The 17,471-nt window shown below is 35.3% G+C and overlaps 1 protein-coding gene and 1 pseudogene across 2 annotated transcripts in view; one reads left to right on the top strand and one right to left on the bottom strand.

Moving 5' to 3' along the window:
* Positions 1 to 17,471, bottom strand: part of CCDC93 (coiled-coil domain containing 93) — a 116,759-nt gene that overhangs the window by 7,003 nt on the left and 92,285 nt on the right. For both annotated transcript variants that reach the window (XM_031959979.1, XM_003763798.4), the window contains 4 exons: positions 13,912 to 13,994; positions 10,005 to 10,042; positions 8,447 to 8,531; positions 4,353 to 4,466 (listed from right to left, as the gene is read on the bottom strand). In XM_031959979.1, coding sequence (XP_031815839.1) covers positions 4,353 to 4,466; positions 8,447 to 8,531; positions 10,005 to 10,042; positions 13,912 to 13,994 — 320 coding nt within the window. The remainder of the gene's footprint in view (positions 1 to 4,352; positions 4,467 to 8,446; positions 8,532 to 10,004; positions 10,043 to 13,911; positions 13,995 to 17,471) is intronic.
* Positions 14,288 to 15,412, top strand: LOC111719730 (annotated as a pseudogene).

The following is a 17,471-nucleotide window of genomic DNA, read 5'->3' as shown; positions in this document are numbered from 1 at the left end:
TGCCAAACAGGCTATGTTGAGGTTTTTTCTACCACCTTCAGAAAGAGACACCAATGGCATTTAAGGATTGCATTTTCTTCCAGAAGTTTCATGTGTGCATATCTTATTTTCCCAAAACACCTGTCAAGTTCTGGAAGTCAAGGGCTTTGGTACTTCACTTGTATTCTCCCTTGGTCTAAACATATAAGTAGTAATAAGCTGCCCATGCTCAACTAGAATATATTGCAGTGCTGCCTTACCACCTAAAATCTGTATGTTATACACTCAACCCAACTGACAGAGCAGAATAAATACTTCTTAATCACCCTAGTTTCTAGTATCCTTTCTCCTAAAATTACATTGTATTTATTTTACATAAATTTTGTATAAACTTATATATATGTGTGTGTGTGTTTATACATATATATGTGTATATATGTATGTAATGTATGTATATATGTGTGTATATTTTGCCTTCCCCACTAGAAGATAAGCTTCTTGAAGGCAGGTTTTGTTTCATTTGTCTTTGAATCTACAGTGCTTAGCAGTTAATAAATGCTCACTGATTGAATACACAGTGAAAAAGTACATGGAAGCATCTTTGAAGAGGCCCAAGAAGTGTCTCGGTACTCAAGTATAAAATAAGCATTTTAATCTCCTTGGAAATGACAGTCTAGCACATTGAAGTGTTGCTCCTGTCTCAGGAAATGTAACCATTACCAAATGAGTGCAGGAACATTTCTTATTTTTGTCTTTGGTTATTTTAGTTCCAGGAGCAGTCAAGGTATTCCTAATAATCTTGAGTACTGAGTTTTGGAAAACAGCATGGAAGCAAAAATTTCTAGGAGTTATCTAGCCCAAGTCTTATTCTAATCTAGCCCAAGTCTTATTCTAAGAGTCTTCAAGTTTAAGGACCAAGAGTGAACTCACTATCCCTCAAGGCAATTGATTCTATTTTTGGTCAAATTTAACAGTAAGAAGTTTTTCATTCTATCAAGGCAAAAATCTGTCTTCATCTAACTTCTCAGTGGTTTATGGTTTGCTCTTTTGGTTAAAGCGGAACTGAACATTGCTATCATATTTATTCTGAGTCTTTCTTTTTCCAATGCCTGAATGGCATGGTTGGGTCTAGTAACCTCACTATCTTTATCAGTGTCTAAAGGGATTCTGGCTAATAAATATTTTCTGTCCATTTAAGGAGGATATCCAAAGACTCTACCTCTTCATTCCTGACCTGACAATTTTCTTGCACTTCATGATATCCTGAAACTCATCATTGTGCAAGATGAAATCAACTCTAAAATTCACTTCCTCAGCTTATTTCCCACTTAGCTCATTATTCCCCAAGATGTTATCAATTCTGAAATTCACAGATCTTCAATACTCTTTACTCCCAGTGGGGTCCCTCCCTTTGGTAGTAGTCAGTAGGAGGTGGACACCTGGGAGCTTCTCCCAGATTCTCAATAAGAGAAGGGCATCCTGGGAATTCATCTTATCATTTCCCACTTGGCTACTTTCCTAAACGTCATGATCTCTAGAAAGAAACTCATCATTCTGCAAGATGAAATCAACTCTTAAAACTGATTTCCTTAGATCATTTCCCATACTGGCGAAGAGACTTCATGCCCTGTGATGGATAATTTCCCTCACCTTGCCCCCACTGATTTCCAACTTCTTTTTATGTGTTGTCTTCTCTCATTAAATTGTTAGTTCCTGAACTAGCTATGCCCAGAAAAATAACTCTGGGAGATGACTAAAAACCATTACATTAAATTCCCAATCCCTATTTTTATGCACACATGCATTTTTGATTTCCTTCACAAGCTAATTGTACAATAATTCAGAGCCTGATTCTTTTTGTACAGCAAAATAATGTTTTGGTCATGTATACTTATTGTGTATCTAAGTTATATTTTAATATATTTAACATCTACTGGTCATCCTGCCATCTAGGGGAGGGGGTGGGGGGGGTAAGAGGTGAAAAATTGGAACAAGAGGTTTGGCAATTGTTAATGCTGTAAAGTTACCCATGTATATATCCTGTAAATAAAAGGCTATTAAATAAAAAAAATAAATAAATAAATTGTTAGTTCCTTGAGGACAGGAACAACATTATGGCTTTCATTGTATCCCCAGAGGATAGTATAGTACCTGACATGGAACAAGTACATAATAAATTTTTACTGACTACTGACAAAATCAGTTTTCCACCATTCTGAATTCAAGTATTTATTGAATGTCTATCATGCACAAGATAATGTGTTTGGGGTGTTATGAGGGATGCAAAAAAGAATATGACAAGGTCTTTGCCCTCACTCAAAGGGTTTAAAGGCAAGGAGAACTATCAATAAGGAGTGAATAGTGACTATTTCACAGGAGCTAGTCATTTTTCTCTCTTCTCAATCATTACTGTCAATGCTTTATTTTTCAAGGAGGAGATTAATCATCACTCCTTTGGCTTCATATAAGTCTTCTCTCACCTTATACCTACTTTACCTATTAGGCCACTGCTACTACTGTAGTATTGCTACTCGTGAATACAAAAGTGATCATTCAGTTTTCTGAAATCCACATTAATTCTTTTTAAATTCTGTGATAAACCAAAGTGCCTTTTGATAAGTTATCAATTCTGCTTTTCGCAGGTCAGAATTAGGCCCATAGACACAAGGTACAGCAAGATTTTACATCCAAAAGAGATTTTTGTTCAAGTAAGACTAGATGGTTTCTCAAATCATTACCAAACCTTATATTCTATGATTGTGATCTTTAAAGTCTCTAAGCAAAACACATCCCTAATCTAGAATTTGGTTGGACAAGCTAAGTTCTGGGGTTACAAAGAAAGGCAGGAGGTTCCTGTCCTCAAGAAATTAATAATCTAATGAGAGAAGACAACACATAAAAAGAAGCTGAAAATTAGTGGATGCAGGAAGTTACCCATTATGGGGTGTGATGAAGTGTTGGTATTAAGGCTGATGAGACCTTGGAATGTGTTTTATTTGGAGCTGTGGGAGGTTCTTTTTTAGAAAATCTTTTGAGACAAGTTATATTTCTGGAAAAACAGGATTAGAAGTTTACTTAGATACATAGGGATAGGCTGTATAATCTCTAGAATTCTTTAAGTTGGATAACATTCAGTTTCAATCAAAAACATTAATTTTTATGAAGGTCTTTCTGTGAGCCGATGCCATTGGACATTTGAGTGCAATTTAAAATTGAATATGCTTAGGGCAGAGCTCATTTAGCCCTTGAGGAGGGAGGTAGCATGATGTAATGCTTGACGCCCCATACTTGGAGTTAGGAAGACCCAAGGTTTAAATCCCATCCTCATATGCTTTTCAGTCATGTGACCCTGTGTTTCTAGTCTCTCATATAAATAAAATAAGGATAAGGTAGCTCTCAGGCTAAAAACAGACAATGTACAAAGCACTTTCTAAGCCTTAAAATGCCATGTAAACATCAAATATTATTATAACTAAAGCTTCTCATAATACAATATTTCATAACACTTTAATTTACTTATGAGATGGGGGAAAGAGTGAGATGTGACAGCCAAACACTTTATATTGAAATTGAGGTTCCTGGGGCAGCTAGGTGGCACAGTGGATAGAGCACCAACCCTGAAGTCAGGAGGACCTGAGTTCAAATCTAGTCTCAGACACTTAACACTTCCTAGCTGTATGACCCTGGGCAAGTCACTAAACTCCAATTGCCTCAGTAAAAAAAAAAAAAAAAAAAAAATAGAAAAAAAGAAAAAGAAATCGAAGTTCCCAACTGGCCATTTATTTTTAAGATTCTTAGCAAAATCACTAGGAAAAAAAATTATTTTAGAAGTAGAAACACTTTGAGGGGGGCTGGAGTGAAAGCAATAGATCTTATCCATAGTGTTGGTCTTAAAACCTCAGATTTGGAAGGGGATTCAGAGGCCATCTCATCCAATCTGCAGTTACACAAGAATTCCCTCATACAACACAGCAGACAAGAGCTCCTCCAGCCCTTGCATGATGATCTTTACTGGGGAGGAAACCATAACTCCCCAGGTAGCCCATTCAACTTTTGAATAGTTCTAATTATTAGGATGCTTTTTATTGTGCAAAACCAAAATCTGCCTTTTTGCAACTTCCACGTGGTTCTGTTCTCTAGGACCAAAGAGGAGCAAGTCTAATCCCTTTTACATGATGGCCCTTTAGAATACTCAGAGAACTCTCACCTCTCATTACTATTCTCTTCTCTATGCTAAATGTCTCTAATTTCTTCAACTGAGACCTATATGACTTGAATTAAAGGCCTTTTACACCTTGATTGCCCTTCTCTTGATTTTCTCTAGCTTATTGAGTTGCTTCCCACAGACAATTTGGTCAAAATCTTGCACTTACCTCCTTGAATTCTTTCACGGTTTTAAAATATAGTCTCTGTTTTTCTAATAGTTCCAGATATTCATCATTTAACTGATCTCTTCTCATTTTGTTCTCTTGTTTCTTCTTCTCCAACTGTTAAAAATTTTAAGAATAGATAGTAAAAAAGGATGCTCTGTACCAGGTCCACTGACAATTGATCTTAGTTCAGAATTCTAAAATTCCATCATTTGAGAGTTGGTAAGACCCTAAGAAATCAGATTGCTTGAATGAAGAAAAGTGATTTTCTTTTTTCTCATGCTTCCCAAGACACAGTATAGGATAAACAGATATGCTTCTTGCCTCTGTCATTTCCAATCCCTACCCCTACAATCTACCAACCCCTAGTGACCAGTCTTCTTTTGAGATCTATTCTATCCACATATGTCATCCTATCCAGATCTTAGCAGCTAGTACCTATCAGATCATAGGTAATTTCTTCCTTTGCTTAAGGAGTTTAGTACCTGGCTCAGTTTTAATCTTTATACCAAAACCTACCCTTTTACTTATGGACTTTAATATACATGCTGTTATCCCCTTAAGTACCCCTGCTTACCAATTTATCAATATTTTCAACTCCATGATATATATATATACATTCATTCCACTCAAATATATCTGCCTCGGCCTATCTTTCCAACCTCATTATATGTTCTTCTTCTTCCACAGGTTCCTGCTAAATGTCTCCAATTTCTTCAACTGAGTCGTAGATGTCTTGGACTAAAGACTTTTTTCATCTTGGTTGCCCTTCTCTTAATGGCCTCCAGCTTAATGAGTTGCTGATACCTACAGACAATTTGCTCAAAACTGCTCTTATCTCCTTGGATTTATATTTCCAGTACAATGGCCTTAATTTTTTCAATGAAGTATGAAGCAAGGTCTTATGATGAGGAGGAGCAGGGAGAGCATGTAATTGATGGTTTCAGAGAGTTCTGGAGAATTTGATAGACAGTTGATTAAGAGAGTGTAAAAAGAATGACACATATCAATGAGGACTCATTTGAGGTTAGATAACAGAAATATTTAGGGCTAGCTAGCAGACTGTTCCTCAGACATGATGCAGCGCCTCCCATCTCTGTCTGCAATGTCCAGACCCATGACTAAAACAGGCTCTCTCTCTACCTACTTCTCCAAGAATCCTTCCCTTCCTTTAAGACAAAGGCCAAATCCCATCTTTTATAGGAAGTTTCCCCCACTGCTAAGGTTCTTCTTCCTTAAGTTTTATTTATTTTGAACACGTGCACACACACCTAATATACCAGTTGTCTTTCTAGATAGAATGTAAGCTCATTTTTCAGATTTGTATTTCCAGGTCCTCAAATAACCCCTGGCACAGAGTAAACCCTTGATAAATGCCTGTTAATTTGTTACCTTCACTTCAACTTCCAGTCCTTTCCCTGCTTTCTTGATTATTATCTCTGCTCTAGGCTCCCTTTCCTCTCTTCAAAGCTTGATGCTTTAGTTAGCTAGTTCCACTTTATCCTGGCCTCTACCCTCGAGTCTCTTAACCTTATGCCCTATCATCCTTCATCCTTTCCTAGTCCAGAACTCCTCCCACCTGACTTCTCTTCTCCTACACCACTGAATATTTCTAGGAAAGTTTAACACTGGGTTCCCTAAAAATTTATGTAATCTAATTGATTCTATTCTTTTTACACTTTCCTGATCAACTTTTAAACTTTTCAGAATTGCTCTTCCAAAGCTACTCTCAAACCATGTATGACATCTACTCCCTACTCTCCCTGAGCATAAGCTCTTGCTTCATACTTTATTGAAAAAATTAAGGATATCCATCTGCACCAACCTATTCTTGAAATTACCTCAGGATCAATTCTGATCCTCTCCTAGTTTGCTGTTCTATTTAATGAGGTGGCTTTTCTTCTTGCTAAAGTCAATCTTTTTAGAGCTTAGTCTCATTCCCTCCTTTCTCTTGGAGGAGCTTGCTCCTATCAATCAATTCCACTTCTTCTAATATCCAACTGGACTCTTCCCTGTTGCCTACAAACACGATTTTATACACTGACTCTTTCCTTGCTACCTACAAACACATCCAAGTCTTTTTTATTTTTAAAAAGCCTGTGATTAATCTTATCATATTCAAGAATCATATTTCCTTTCAGAGGCAAATTCCTAGAAAAAGTTATCTATGCTTATGGCTTCTAGTTTTTCTCAGCCCCTTGAAATCTGACTCAATCATCCTCAATACTTAACTGAAACTTCTCCATTGCAAAGTCCAATGATTTTTTTACAAGTCTCCTTTTTGAGCTCTTAGCAATGTATGGCATAATGCTGCTCATATCCTCCTTCTAGACATTTTCTCCTCCAGGGAGAACCTGATCAGGATTCTGATGGTTCTTTTCAGCCCCCAAATTGCTCTGAGTCATGGCAGTATCACTGGAATAGGTGTGCCACCCACCGCTTAAGATGACTTAAGAAAAGGACAGCATTAATTTTAAATATATAAGTACAGATATAAAAAAATTCCAGTTATATATATATATATATATATATATAAAAAGATATGTGTGTGTGAGATGTGTGTATACATACATACTATGTGTGTGTGAGATGTGTGTATACATACATACATATATATGTATGTATGTATACACACATCTCACACACACAAATATATCTTGATTAATAAAGGTACATCAAATGCTTTTGATGGTAATTTGGCCATATCATGAGTCTTTCTTCACAAAAGGAAGAAAAAACCAAAAGCCAAAAAACCTTGATAAAGGGGAAGAATTAAAGGGGCCTAAACCATTTCCTTTTATATTAATTTTTTTCTTAGGAAGTAAACAGTTCCTAGGAGTTGAAACCTTTCAACAAGTATGTTCTGATACACAAAATCCTGGATTTAGGAAGGAACTTGGAGGACATCTAATTCCAAGAGCATGAATTGCTTGAATATCTCCAAAAATAGGAGCTTACTATTTATTGAAGTAATAGTTTATTGCATTTCTAGACAGCTATGTCAAAAAATATTATTTATATTGAGCTGAAATTAAAATCTCTAAAGTTTCCACATTTTATTTATTTTCAGCAGAAGTTCTCCGGAAAGAAGAGGTTGGGGCTAGAAGAGAATGATTGGATAAACTAAAATCTTCTGAAAACTACTAAATCTCAATTATGTAGGTCCATGCTAAGATTACAAATAATTGATAATTGCCTGCATTTTACTATCTAGAGATGGGAGCCTGTGGTAGCCAAGGTAGGTTCACTTTATCTTTTTAAAAGTACAGATAAACTGAAAATTTATACTGGTTTTTAAGGCAAAATACACTGACAGCATAAGTAGCCATTGCTGGTTTATTTTTAATAGGCTCACAAGAGAAAGACTAGTTAGGTCCAATCTGAAAGAAATAGGTAGTTATGAGTCAGTCTCTCATAAATAAAGTTGCTGAGCCTGTTTCACAATTGATAAACTACGACAATATCTGTAGTAATTAATGTTAACTACATTAACATGTAGATATAATTAATCTACATCCTAATCCACAGGTAGGATAGGCCTGAGACAAAGTTTGAAGCAGAGAGTGATTATCTCTCTCCATTCCTTTCTCGTGCTTGGGCCCATTAACCTTTGGAGGACTAAAAGTATGTTAATTCATTATCTCTTGGTTATAGTAATAATTTAATAGAAATCCCCAAAATGCTTTCAAAATTCAAAGGAAATAATTTCTAATGTTAGAATTTCAGGCATTATGACATTTCAATGGGGGAAGTTACTTTGGGCAAAGGGGCCTTCCCAGTATCCCTCAAATCACACTACATAATGAAGGCCCAACTTCACCAGCTGGCTCTGTCCATGGAGGAATCTGGAAAAAAAAGCTCCAATTCTTTCTGGAGAGATGGGATGTCACTGGAGGGCTTATTCATGCAGTATAGCCATTGGGCCTTCTCTACTAGAGGACTGAGTGGTATGCTAATCACTATAATTACAATTTTATCACAATTATAACACTATCCACTTATTTATTATAAAGGTGAATTGCTTCTCCTGAGAGATTTTTTTTTTCTTTTTATAAATGAAGTTTCAATTGCAGAGGGAGAAGAGAAACCCAGCTGACCTTCATCCGATTTTGTTTAATTCCATCTACAATCTGTTCCATCTGTCGCAAAAACTGGTCACGGGCAGCAGAGGAGGCCATTGCTCTGGAAGAAAAGCCAGTAGATGTCATTCTGGGAAATCCCTTGTGACTCAAGTCACTAGTTCAAAACTGACAATTTGAGAGTAACATTAACTCCTTCCTGGAGGGTTACAAATGGTGATTTCCAGGCTAAGAAACGAATACACTGGAAGCAGTTTGTGTGGTACAAAGAATGTAGTGCTGGAATTCAAGTTAGGAAGCTCTGCATTCAAATCCTGTCTGTCTCTGACACTTACTAACTGTGTGACTGGGAAATTCATTTAACTTTCTTAGTCTGTTTTTTCATCTGTAAAAGGGGGATAATATTGACAACCACTACCCAGTGCTGTTGTGAGGATCAAATGAGATGACACATATGAAGCACTTTGCAAATCTCCAAGTGCTGTATTAATGCTAGCCAATATTATTACAATTACAGTTTGTCTTTGTTTTAAACATTCTTCTCCCTCTACTTTTCTTAAATGATGGATATTTTTAAAAAATTAATAGTTTTTAATCTAAATCATTTTTTAAATTATTAAATGTAACTTTTTTGTTAAATAAATAAAGAGAATTTTGGAATTGAAGTTCTTGGTTTTTTATGATTTTGAGATAGGCCAAGAAAGTTTAAAAAACCAGGGTAAACAAAGAGTAAGATAAAACAGTAAAATTGACAAATTATTATTATATATAATGTATTATTATATATAATTATATATTATTGACAAATAATTATAATGTTCAATTTTATCCTTAGAGAAGATGTGAGGTATTATACCCCTTTTAAATTTAAACCGCGGGTAGAGGAGGAAGGGTATAGAAATGACTCTAATGTGAAAACTAAAAAAAATAATATCCAGGATTTAGTTAAAGAACAATAACAAATGTGGGTTACCCAGGGGATAATGGAGATATGTATGATGGATGGACCATATTACCAAAAATCTAAGCTGGCTAGGCAAGACTAGTGAGGGATAAAAGATGATGCTAAGTATTAAACAAGTGTCTAATGAATGTGAAAAGACAAGGAAAGGATTCTTTTTTCTGGAAGATTTATGGGAGAATATGGAAGAGAATCACACTAGATGAGAAGACAAGGATAGTTTGTTAGCTGCAAATGTTGAAAGTTGTGCCCAAATTAAAGAGATCACAGATCCATTTTCAAATAAAAATTCTCAAATTTTTATTGAATTAAAAAGATGCACCACAAAATTCTTTTAAATAGCAAGATTTAGAGTACATTTAAAAGAGGGTTTGATTTATAAATAATTTCTTACAGGAACAAACCAACTATATAAATCAAGATATATTTATACTCAACAGCAAGTGGGACTGTGTGTCTAAGAATGGCATCCTCCCCTACACCCTCAGAGGATTATATGTACTTTTTAAAAAATCTTATTATTTTATTTCATCCACAATAGAAAGATAGTTAATTTCAAAGTACAGTGTGTGAAACATTTTATAAAAGGAAGACTAAGTGGTAATGTTTACTTACTGTTGGAAGTTTTCATGAATTGAATTCAGCAAAGAAATCTGAGGAAGAAAAATTCTGTAAGCAGAAGGTTAACTGATTTTGAATTTGAAGGTGAACTGATTTGAATGTTAGGAACCCTACTTTTATTCAACTCTGTTAGGAAGTTCATGCCTTGTTTACTATGCTTACTAAGGGACAGACACTTTCCAACTAAGATGTCCCCACGGAAATTACCTTATCACTTTTATATATGGAACTTCCTATTTTAAAAAGATGCATTTTAAAAGGGACTTTATATTTATGCAAAAGAAAAAAAAATCATAACAGAAAAGACAATTCACAAATGTAGAAGTAATCATTTACCAAAGGAAATTTGAATCCCAGGGTCAGCTAAGGCAGAAGCTTGTATAAAATTAATGCCATTTGGGTGGCCCTGCCACCACTATCCATTCTAATATACAATATTTTAATTGCTGGGAACCTATCAGTGGTTTGGTCATATGGAAAGCAAGAAGAATGTGTGCATCCATAAGATTTCTTTTTTCTTTTTTGCAATTGTCTTCTTGCCAAATCCAACTCAGTGTTGGATCCTTCATGGGTCATTCTTGGGTCACTATTAGTGCCCAACTTCACAGAAACTATTCCAGACCCATCCAGGAAGAAATTCCAAGATTCCAAGTTCTAAGAACTACCAGACTGAGAAAAGTGCAGGGTTACCATTCAGGACACTTGGGTTCTAGTCATGACAATACTAAACTTAGTAGTTAGGCTTTTTGGTCTTAGAACTAAACTACTTATCCTCTCTGATTTGGAGATTTACCAGTTACAAATGAGAATAAGAATTCCTTGCTCTCCCAACCTCATGTACAAAACACAGGTATAATTCAACACAGTTTAAAACAGAAACTTAAAGTAGTTTCATCACAAATTTTCAAAAATAAAATATTACAGACATTAAAATAACTTGAAAATAAAAAAAAAACCACTATATAAATACAAAGAACTTTTATTATAGAATTAGTAGGAAAGGGATTGGAACTAAACCTCTAATTTCAACTCCTAAAAGAGTTGAAACATTCTCTTTCAATATAGGTTGGTACCTTCTTTTCAAATTAAAAATCTCAGAATATTGCTTAGAGCACTGAAAAGTTAAGGAGAATGGCATTAGTAAGATTAAATATTAAAGGGAGGAGCAAAATCTAACTTCTTGTAAAATGACTAGATCAAGAAGAATTCATGAACGACAAAGTGCTTTGAGTATGGGATAAATCTATTCCAGAGTTCACAGTGATCTCCTCAAAGCAGCCAAGACAAATTTCTAAGAACACTGGGGTAGAGGACAGACCCCTAATGTTCAACTCACATCATTCTTGCTCCCCTCTATTTTCTGGCTTAAAAAGAACATGACAGAAAGTGATATTAAATATTTAAACATAAATGCAAAGTTCAATCAACAGGAGTCATTAATACAGATGATAATCACCAGTGACAGAGATTCTGGATCAGGTGACAAAGTGTCTGTGGTAATGCTTCCTATAAATTTCTAACACTCATCTTATAGTATGATAGAGGTAGAAAAGACATTAAAGACCAGCCAGTCCAAATCCCTAAATATATATATACATCATGTATTCCAGAGAGGTTACATGACTTGCCAATGTCGTAGAAAAGCCAGTATGATTCCAAGTCCTCTGGGATCAAGATACATCTTGTTTAGAAAGAACTGAATGTGAATGTAAACTAAATAAGTTTATTTTCCTCATTCTATCATCAGTCATGTCCAGATAATATCAAATCACTGAGAATGGTTCTTGACACTTTGCTGGCCCGGAACATAATAGGCACTTTATAAACACTCCCTGATTGATTGATTCACAACCTGGACACTGAACCAAAATGTCCCTACTTCAATAATGTGATTTTCTTGACATTTCATAGAGCCTTGATCAGAACTATTTGGTAAGAAATCTCAAATGGGTTTCAAATAGCTAAAAGATGTTGAGAAGATGGGGAAAAATCCATAAGCTATTATTTCATATGCAGAACATACATTCCAATGTTTTGTAAAGAAGAACCTGCTTAATCCACCACATGGATATGGTTATAAACTCATCCATTTGGCAGGAGTTAAGTGCTCATAAGCACTTATGAAGGGGAAGAATTTGGGTTTAAACGGCAAAGAAACTTTTGGTGAAAACAAAATCTCAATGACATCTTTAAATAGCCCCAAGAATTCTACACCTGTATGGCCTTAATTGAGTCTAATTGATCACAGTACTAACATGGCAACAAACTGGGCAGAGGGGAGGACAGAAGAAAACATAAATAGCTTCTATCAATGTTCTTTGATAGTTTTTTACTACAAGGCTGCTATTTAGCAGAACGCAGTGGTCCTCTGTGGAAATGTGGAAAACTTTTCTAGTTCAGTCTCCTCATCTGGTTGAATTAAATTATCCTGAAAATGTCCCACCCGTTTCCATGAGGCTGGGCTTTAGTGGAGAACTGCTATGGGGATGATGTAAAAAGGAGAGATCAGAGCATGATAGCCCAAAAGGCTTCCTAGAGGTGACTGTCAAACCAGTTTTTATAGGAGGTGATGAATATGGAATAGTAGAGTTGTGAAATAAGGACCCTCTTGATATGTAGCAAATTAAATATTTTAATTTCTTTACAGAGGACCTATAAATCCAGGGTTTGATCTGCACAATAAATATTAACTATGTTTTCATAAACATAATGATTCTACAATGAAGTATTTGCATCTGTGTTCTATAACACTGCAAGTGTTCAGTTAGAACTTTTAAACCAGACTCTTGTCAAAGTCATTTAATCTTATTCAGCCTCAATTTCTTTATATTTTTTAAATGGAGTTGGGAGGCTGGGGTGTATATGTGGCTTATGGTCTCAAAGATCCTACTTTTTCTTCTCTCTAAATTCAAATTCAACAACATATTTTAAAAGTACAGGACACTATACTAGGAACTTTATTATTCCCAATTACACAACTAGTAATAAAGCAAAAGGTTGACAAGGTATTATTATAAATCAAACTTTCTTTGCAGCAAAAAGCAATTTCCAAGAAAAACTCTTGATATTTCAAAGAAGTATTGTTGTTTTTCTCATGACACACATTTTTTTTCTTTAGATCTCTTTGTCCTCTCTAACTCATCTGGTGGTTTTTCCTTTGTTTCACTGGACTAAATTAGGATACTCACTGTTATCAGTAGTTTCAAAATCCTGGGGTCTTCTATAAACTTAATAATGCACAAAACTCACTTTTTCCTTGGTGACCCTTCACTCTCAAAAAGTCCAATGTTTAATTTAGCGTAGAATTAAAGATTTTTAAAGGTATTTTCTGATCATTTTACAAATGAGGAAACAGATTAATTAAGAAGTGACTTACCCAGTTCACAAAGATAGTGGCAAAAAAAAAAAAAAAAGACTAGAACATGGGTATCCTTAAGAACACTATGAAAGCATTCTTAAGTTACAGCATTTGTAAAACTATGACCTCTCCAAGGGCAGAGCTGAGTCCCTTTTTATGTAGAGCCTGATGTTCCCTTGTACACATGAGTAAAAGGTGAGAAATAAACTAAAGGCTAAAAGTTTTTACACGGACTATTCCTGAAGCAATTTTGAAGTCATCTTCTCCACTTTGTCTTCTCATCTATCTATTCTGAATCTTGAATGCATATATGTGTGTACATATGTGTGAATAATTACAAACATTTGTATGTATGTATGTATGTGTGAGAGAGAGACCCACACAGACAGAACATCTGTAGATTCCTAGGAGGTAGTCTAAGCATAAAACTCATTTCTGATCTGTACGTGTTTGTGTGTGTGTGTGTGTGTGTGTGTGTGTGTTCCTGCTTCTAGCATTAGTTGGTTATTTAATTATCATTCTCCTTTGGATTAAATTTCTTACCTCTTTTTCCAAATAAACCTTCTTATCATCCAGTGTGTTATATAGAGTGAAAAACTGCTTGGTTTCTTTGTGGGTTGCTGACACTGCATGAAATAAACAAACAAAAAAAAATCAGTGAACTATGAAAAAAATGCTTCTTGGAAGCCAATTTTTTTTCTTTCCATTAATCTGAAAGGTATTCTCTATAGAACTGGAGATTTTTCTGTGTTTATGACAATTTGTCATTAGGACCAAAGTTATGGACACCACAAGAAAAACAGTCTATGGTGATCACTTATGTGACTCTGTGAATAAAGTCAATATTCTCAGTTATATGAAATGTCAGACATATAGGCTACCATTTCAGCAGACTGACTCCATACTGAACACATTAAAGATGTTCATGGCTTCTTATAAAACTGTAAGATGATACTAACAAAAGAGTTTAACTGACAAGATTTTCTAGTCATTAATAATCATCAAATGAAGTCGCAGAGAAAAGGGGTAAAGGGAATATAGGGTCCAGCAGATGATAAATATCCAAGCAGAGAGAAAGTAACTTTTTAGTTATATGAGTATATGAGTGAAGGGGAATCCCTTCTAGGAGACCAGAGTGGACCAGCTGCGGCTATAATCCTGATTGAGAAGCCTCCCAGTTGGAGATCAAAGGTACTGGTGGTGAAATAGAAATCACTGAGATTCAGCTTAGAGCTGGAGGTGGCAAGGTAGTTATATCTTAATAGCTCCCTTGTTCTCTGGGCACTGCTTCCTCTTCCTCTTCTTCCTCCTAATCAACTTCTTTTCCTCCCCCCATCTTCCTCCTCCTTTTCCTTCTCCTCTCTTTCCCTGGCTCAGTCCAGCTTCCACACCATTATGGAGAACATCAGCACCAGCATCATGATTGAAGATGATGAGCCAGGCTATGCCTTGGACTTATTTTACATCCCTAAAATATGCTCAAGATCTGAAAAAAAAAGTATTCATTCCTCATAGACTAATCCTGGACAGGACAGAATGTCTGGGATGAGATGTGATGAAGGAGATGGGAGACCACCATATGGTTGTCCTCTGTGTCCTTAAGGGTGGTTATATAAAATTTTTGTTGATTTGCTGGATTATATCAAGGCACTGAACAGGAATAGTGATTAATCAATTCCAATGACTATTTATCAGAATGACAAGCTACTACAATGAGCAGTCAACAGGAGACATAAAGGAGATAAGGGGAGATGCTCTCTCCATCCTAACTGGCAGAATGTCCTGATTGTGGAAGATATAATCAACACAGGGAAAACTAAGCAGACTTTGCTTTCCCTGATCAGTCAGTATAAACCAAAGTGGTGAAAGTAGCTGGTTGCTGGTGAAAAGGACCCCTAGAAGTGTGGGATATAGACCTGACTTTGTCGCATTTGAAATTCCAAATAAATCTGTGATTGGCTATGCCCTGGACTACAATGAATACTTTAGGGACTTAAACCATGTCTGTATCATCAGCGAGACTGGCAAAGAGTACAAAGCATGAGTTCCAGTTGGTGTGAAGCACAATTTGGAAACCTATCAGATTCATGTCTAGACCCCTAGCTCAATTTATCCATTATTTCCACATCATAATTATCTGCTTATTAGAACTTTTTACAGAGATTGCATTTTATCTGTTTTCTATCAGAGGGATGTTAAACAACTGATACAGTTCTGATTATTTCATTTGCCCTACAAAACCTAGAGAATATCACTTTCCTTGGGTGGGTTGTATTGCTGCACTTGCTTAAATTACTGAACTGAGATACTTGGTGTGCACATAAGAGATATTTAAAGAAGACAGAATGATTTTTTAAATGAGTAATTACTTATGTATATTAATGGAATTGCAGAAAACTGATTGAATGTTGTTAGTTAATATCCTTCCTTGTCAAAGAGGGAACAATCTGATTCAATATTTGTTCCAGTTCTATTCAGAATACAAGAGATTTGATTATTTTCTGATATTCTTAATTATCTCTGAGTTACATTATGATCTCAAGACCTTTCTAATGCTGCATTAAAATGAAAGCAAAGAGTTAATTTTTATTGAGATGAACAATAGAAAGAAAAGTAAAAAACAATAAAAATAATAAGTTCACTGAGTTTTGTTCCAATCTTACAAAAAAAAAGTGAAGGGGTAAAGTGTTTATGTGGGGTGAATATGATTAAAAGTTGGAGAGCTACTACCATTAACACTGCCTGTCTGAGATTCTTTGAATCTAAGGAGGCACAGTTCTGCTCAAAATAAAAATGAGAAAAAAATCTTTCCTTTCAAAGAATTTCAGATAGTGCTCCTTGAAAATGGAATGGGTTAATGCATGAAATCATTATGGAAGTATTAAAGTAGATGTTGGATATGTACCTGTAGGGGATGTTATAGAAGGAAATTAAAGAAGAGGCAATATGATGGACTAAATGATGTGAGGTTCTTTACAACTTATATAAAGGAAACTCTGATTGGCCACAATTCCAGTGAGCTCCTAATGAGATATGTTCTCCACCTTCAGTGAGAGAGGTAAAATATTCAAAAGTGCATACTGAGACATGGATTTCTTTTTTCTTGCTTTCTCAATGAGGATGGTGAGAGTGAGAAGGAAAAAAGGGTACATCTTTGTGAAAAATAAAATAAATTTTAATTTTAAAAAAGATTTTATGAAGTACATGGACCCACATGCTAAGGCTGCTGCTCTCTTACATACATCCTCTATTAGTAAATGTCAAGAAAGTCTGACTCTTGGTTCCCCAAAATGTGCTAGTCTGAGTTGAGCCAACAGAGAAACAAAGGAAAGGCAGTAATGCAGAAAGAATCCTAGAATAGGGTTCAAATTCTGGCTTATTTTTAACTAGCTGTATGAATGTGAGCAAGTAACTTCAATTCTTCCCTTCTCAATTTCTTTATTTAAAATTGGTATAACAAAGATATTAGAATTACCCTTCAGAATTGTCTTGAGAAAAGTATTTTGTAAACTTTTAAAGTGAATCTAAATGTGAGTTTTTATTATTACTTAAAAAGAAATTTTGATGCCTTTTAAGTTCAAAAGTTCAAGTTCAAAAGTTTAAGTTCAAAAAAAGAAAAATGGTGAAAGAATGGAAGACCATATTACAAGGAGACCTCAAACTAGTGACCACAACATTTAGAATACACACACTGCTATCATGAAATAAAGAGGAAATAATAAAAACAATGGAAAAAAATATAAAAACTCTTTTTTCCCCATGTGGAAACACCTGCCTTTTTGGCAAAAATTACAAGTCCTCTCCAGTCACCTAAGAAGCTGTAAACACATCATGAAAAAGTCATCCCTTCTGCAGGAGGTCATTAACCACTGTCAGCATTTATATGAGCGTGGGACTATGGGGCTCACATTAAAGAAGTTATATCTGAAAGGATTATATAAGCCTCTCTCAGCTGATGAAAAAGAAGGGACAGGACAGTAAGAAAAGTAGGAGGAGAAGAAGAGGGAGAACGATCAAAAAGGATTCAGATGACACTGTCAAAGCGTTTTTGTTAAGAAACATCTGGCCAAGACTGAAGCTGGCATGGTGGGGGCTGTTTCCAG

This window comes from Sarcophilus harrisii, chromosome 3 (assembly GCF_902635505.1).
Source record: "Sarcophilus harrisii chromosome 3, mSarHar1.11, whole genome shotgun sequence".
Lineage (NCBI taxonomy): Eukaryota > Metazoa > Chordata > Mammalia > Dasyuromorphia > Dasyuridae > Sarcophilus > Sarcophilus harrisii.
The sequence above is the reverse complement of the archived record's forward strand: the minus strand, read 5'-3'. Positions and strand labels throughout refer to the sequence as shown.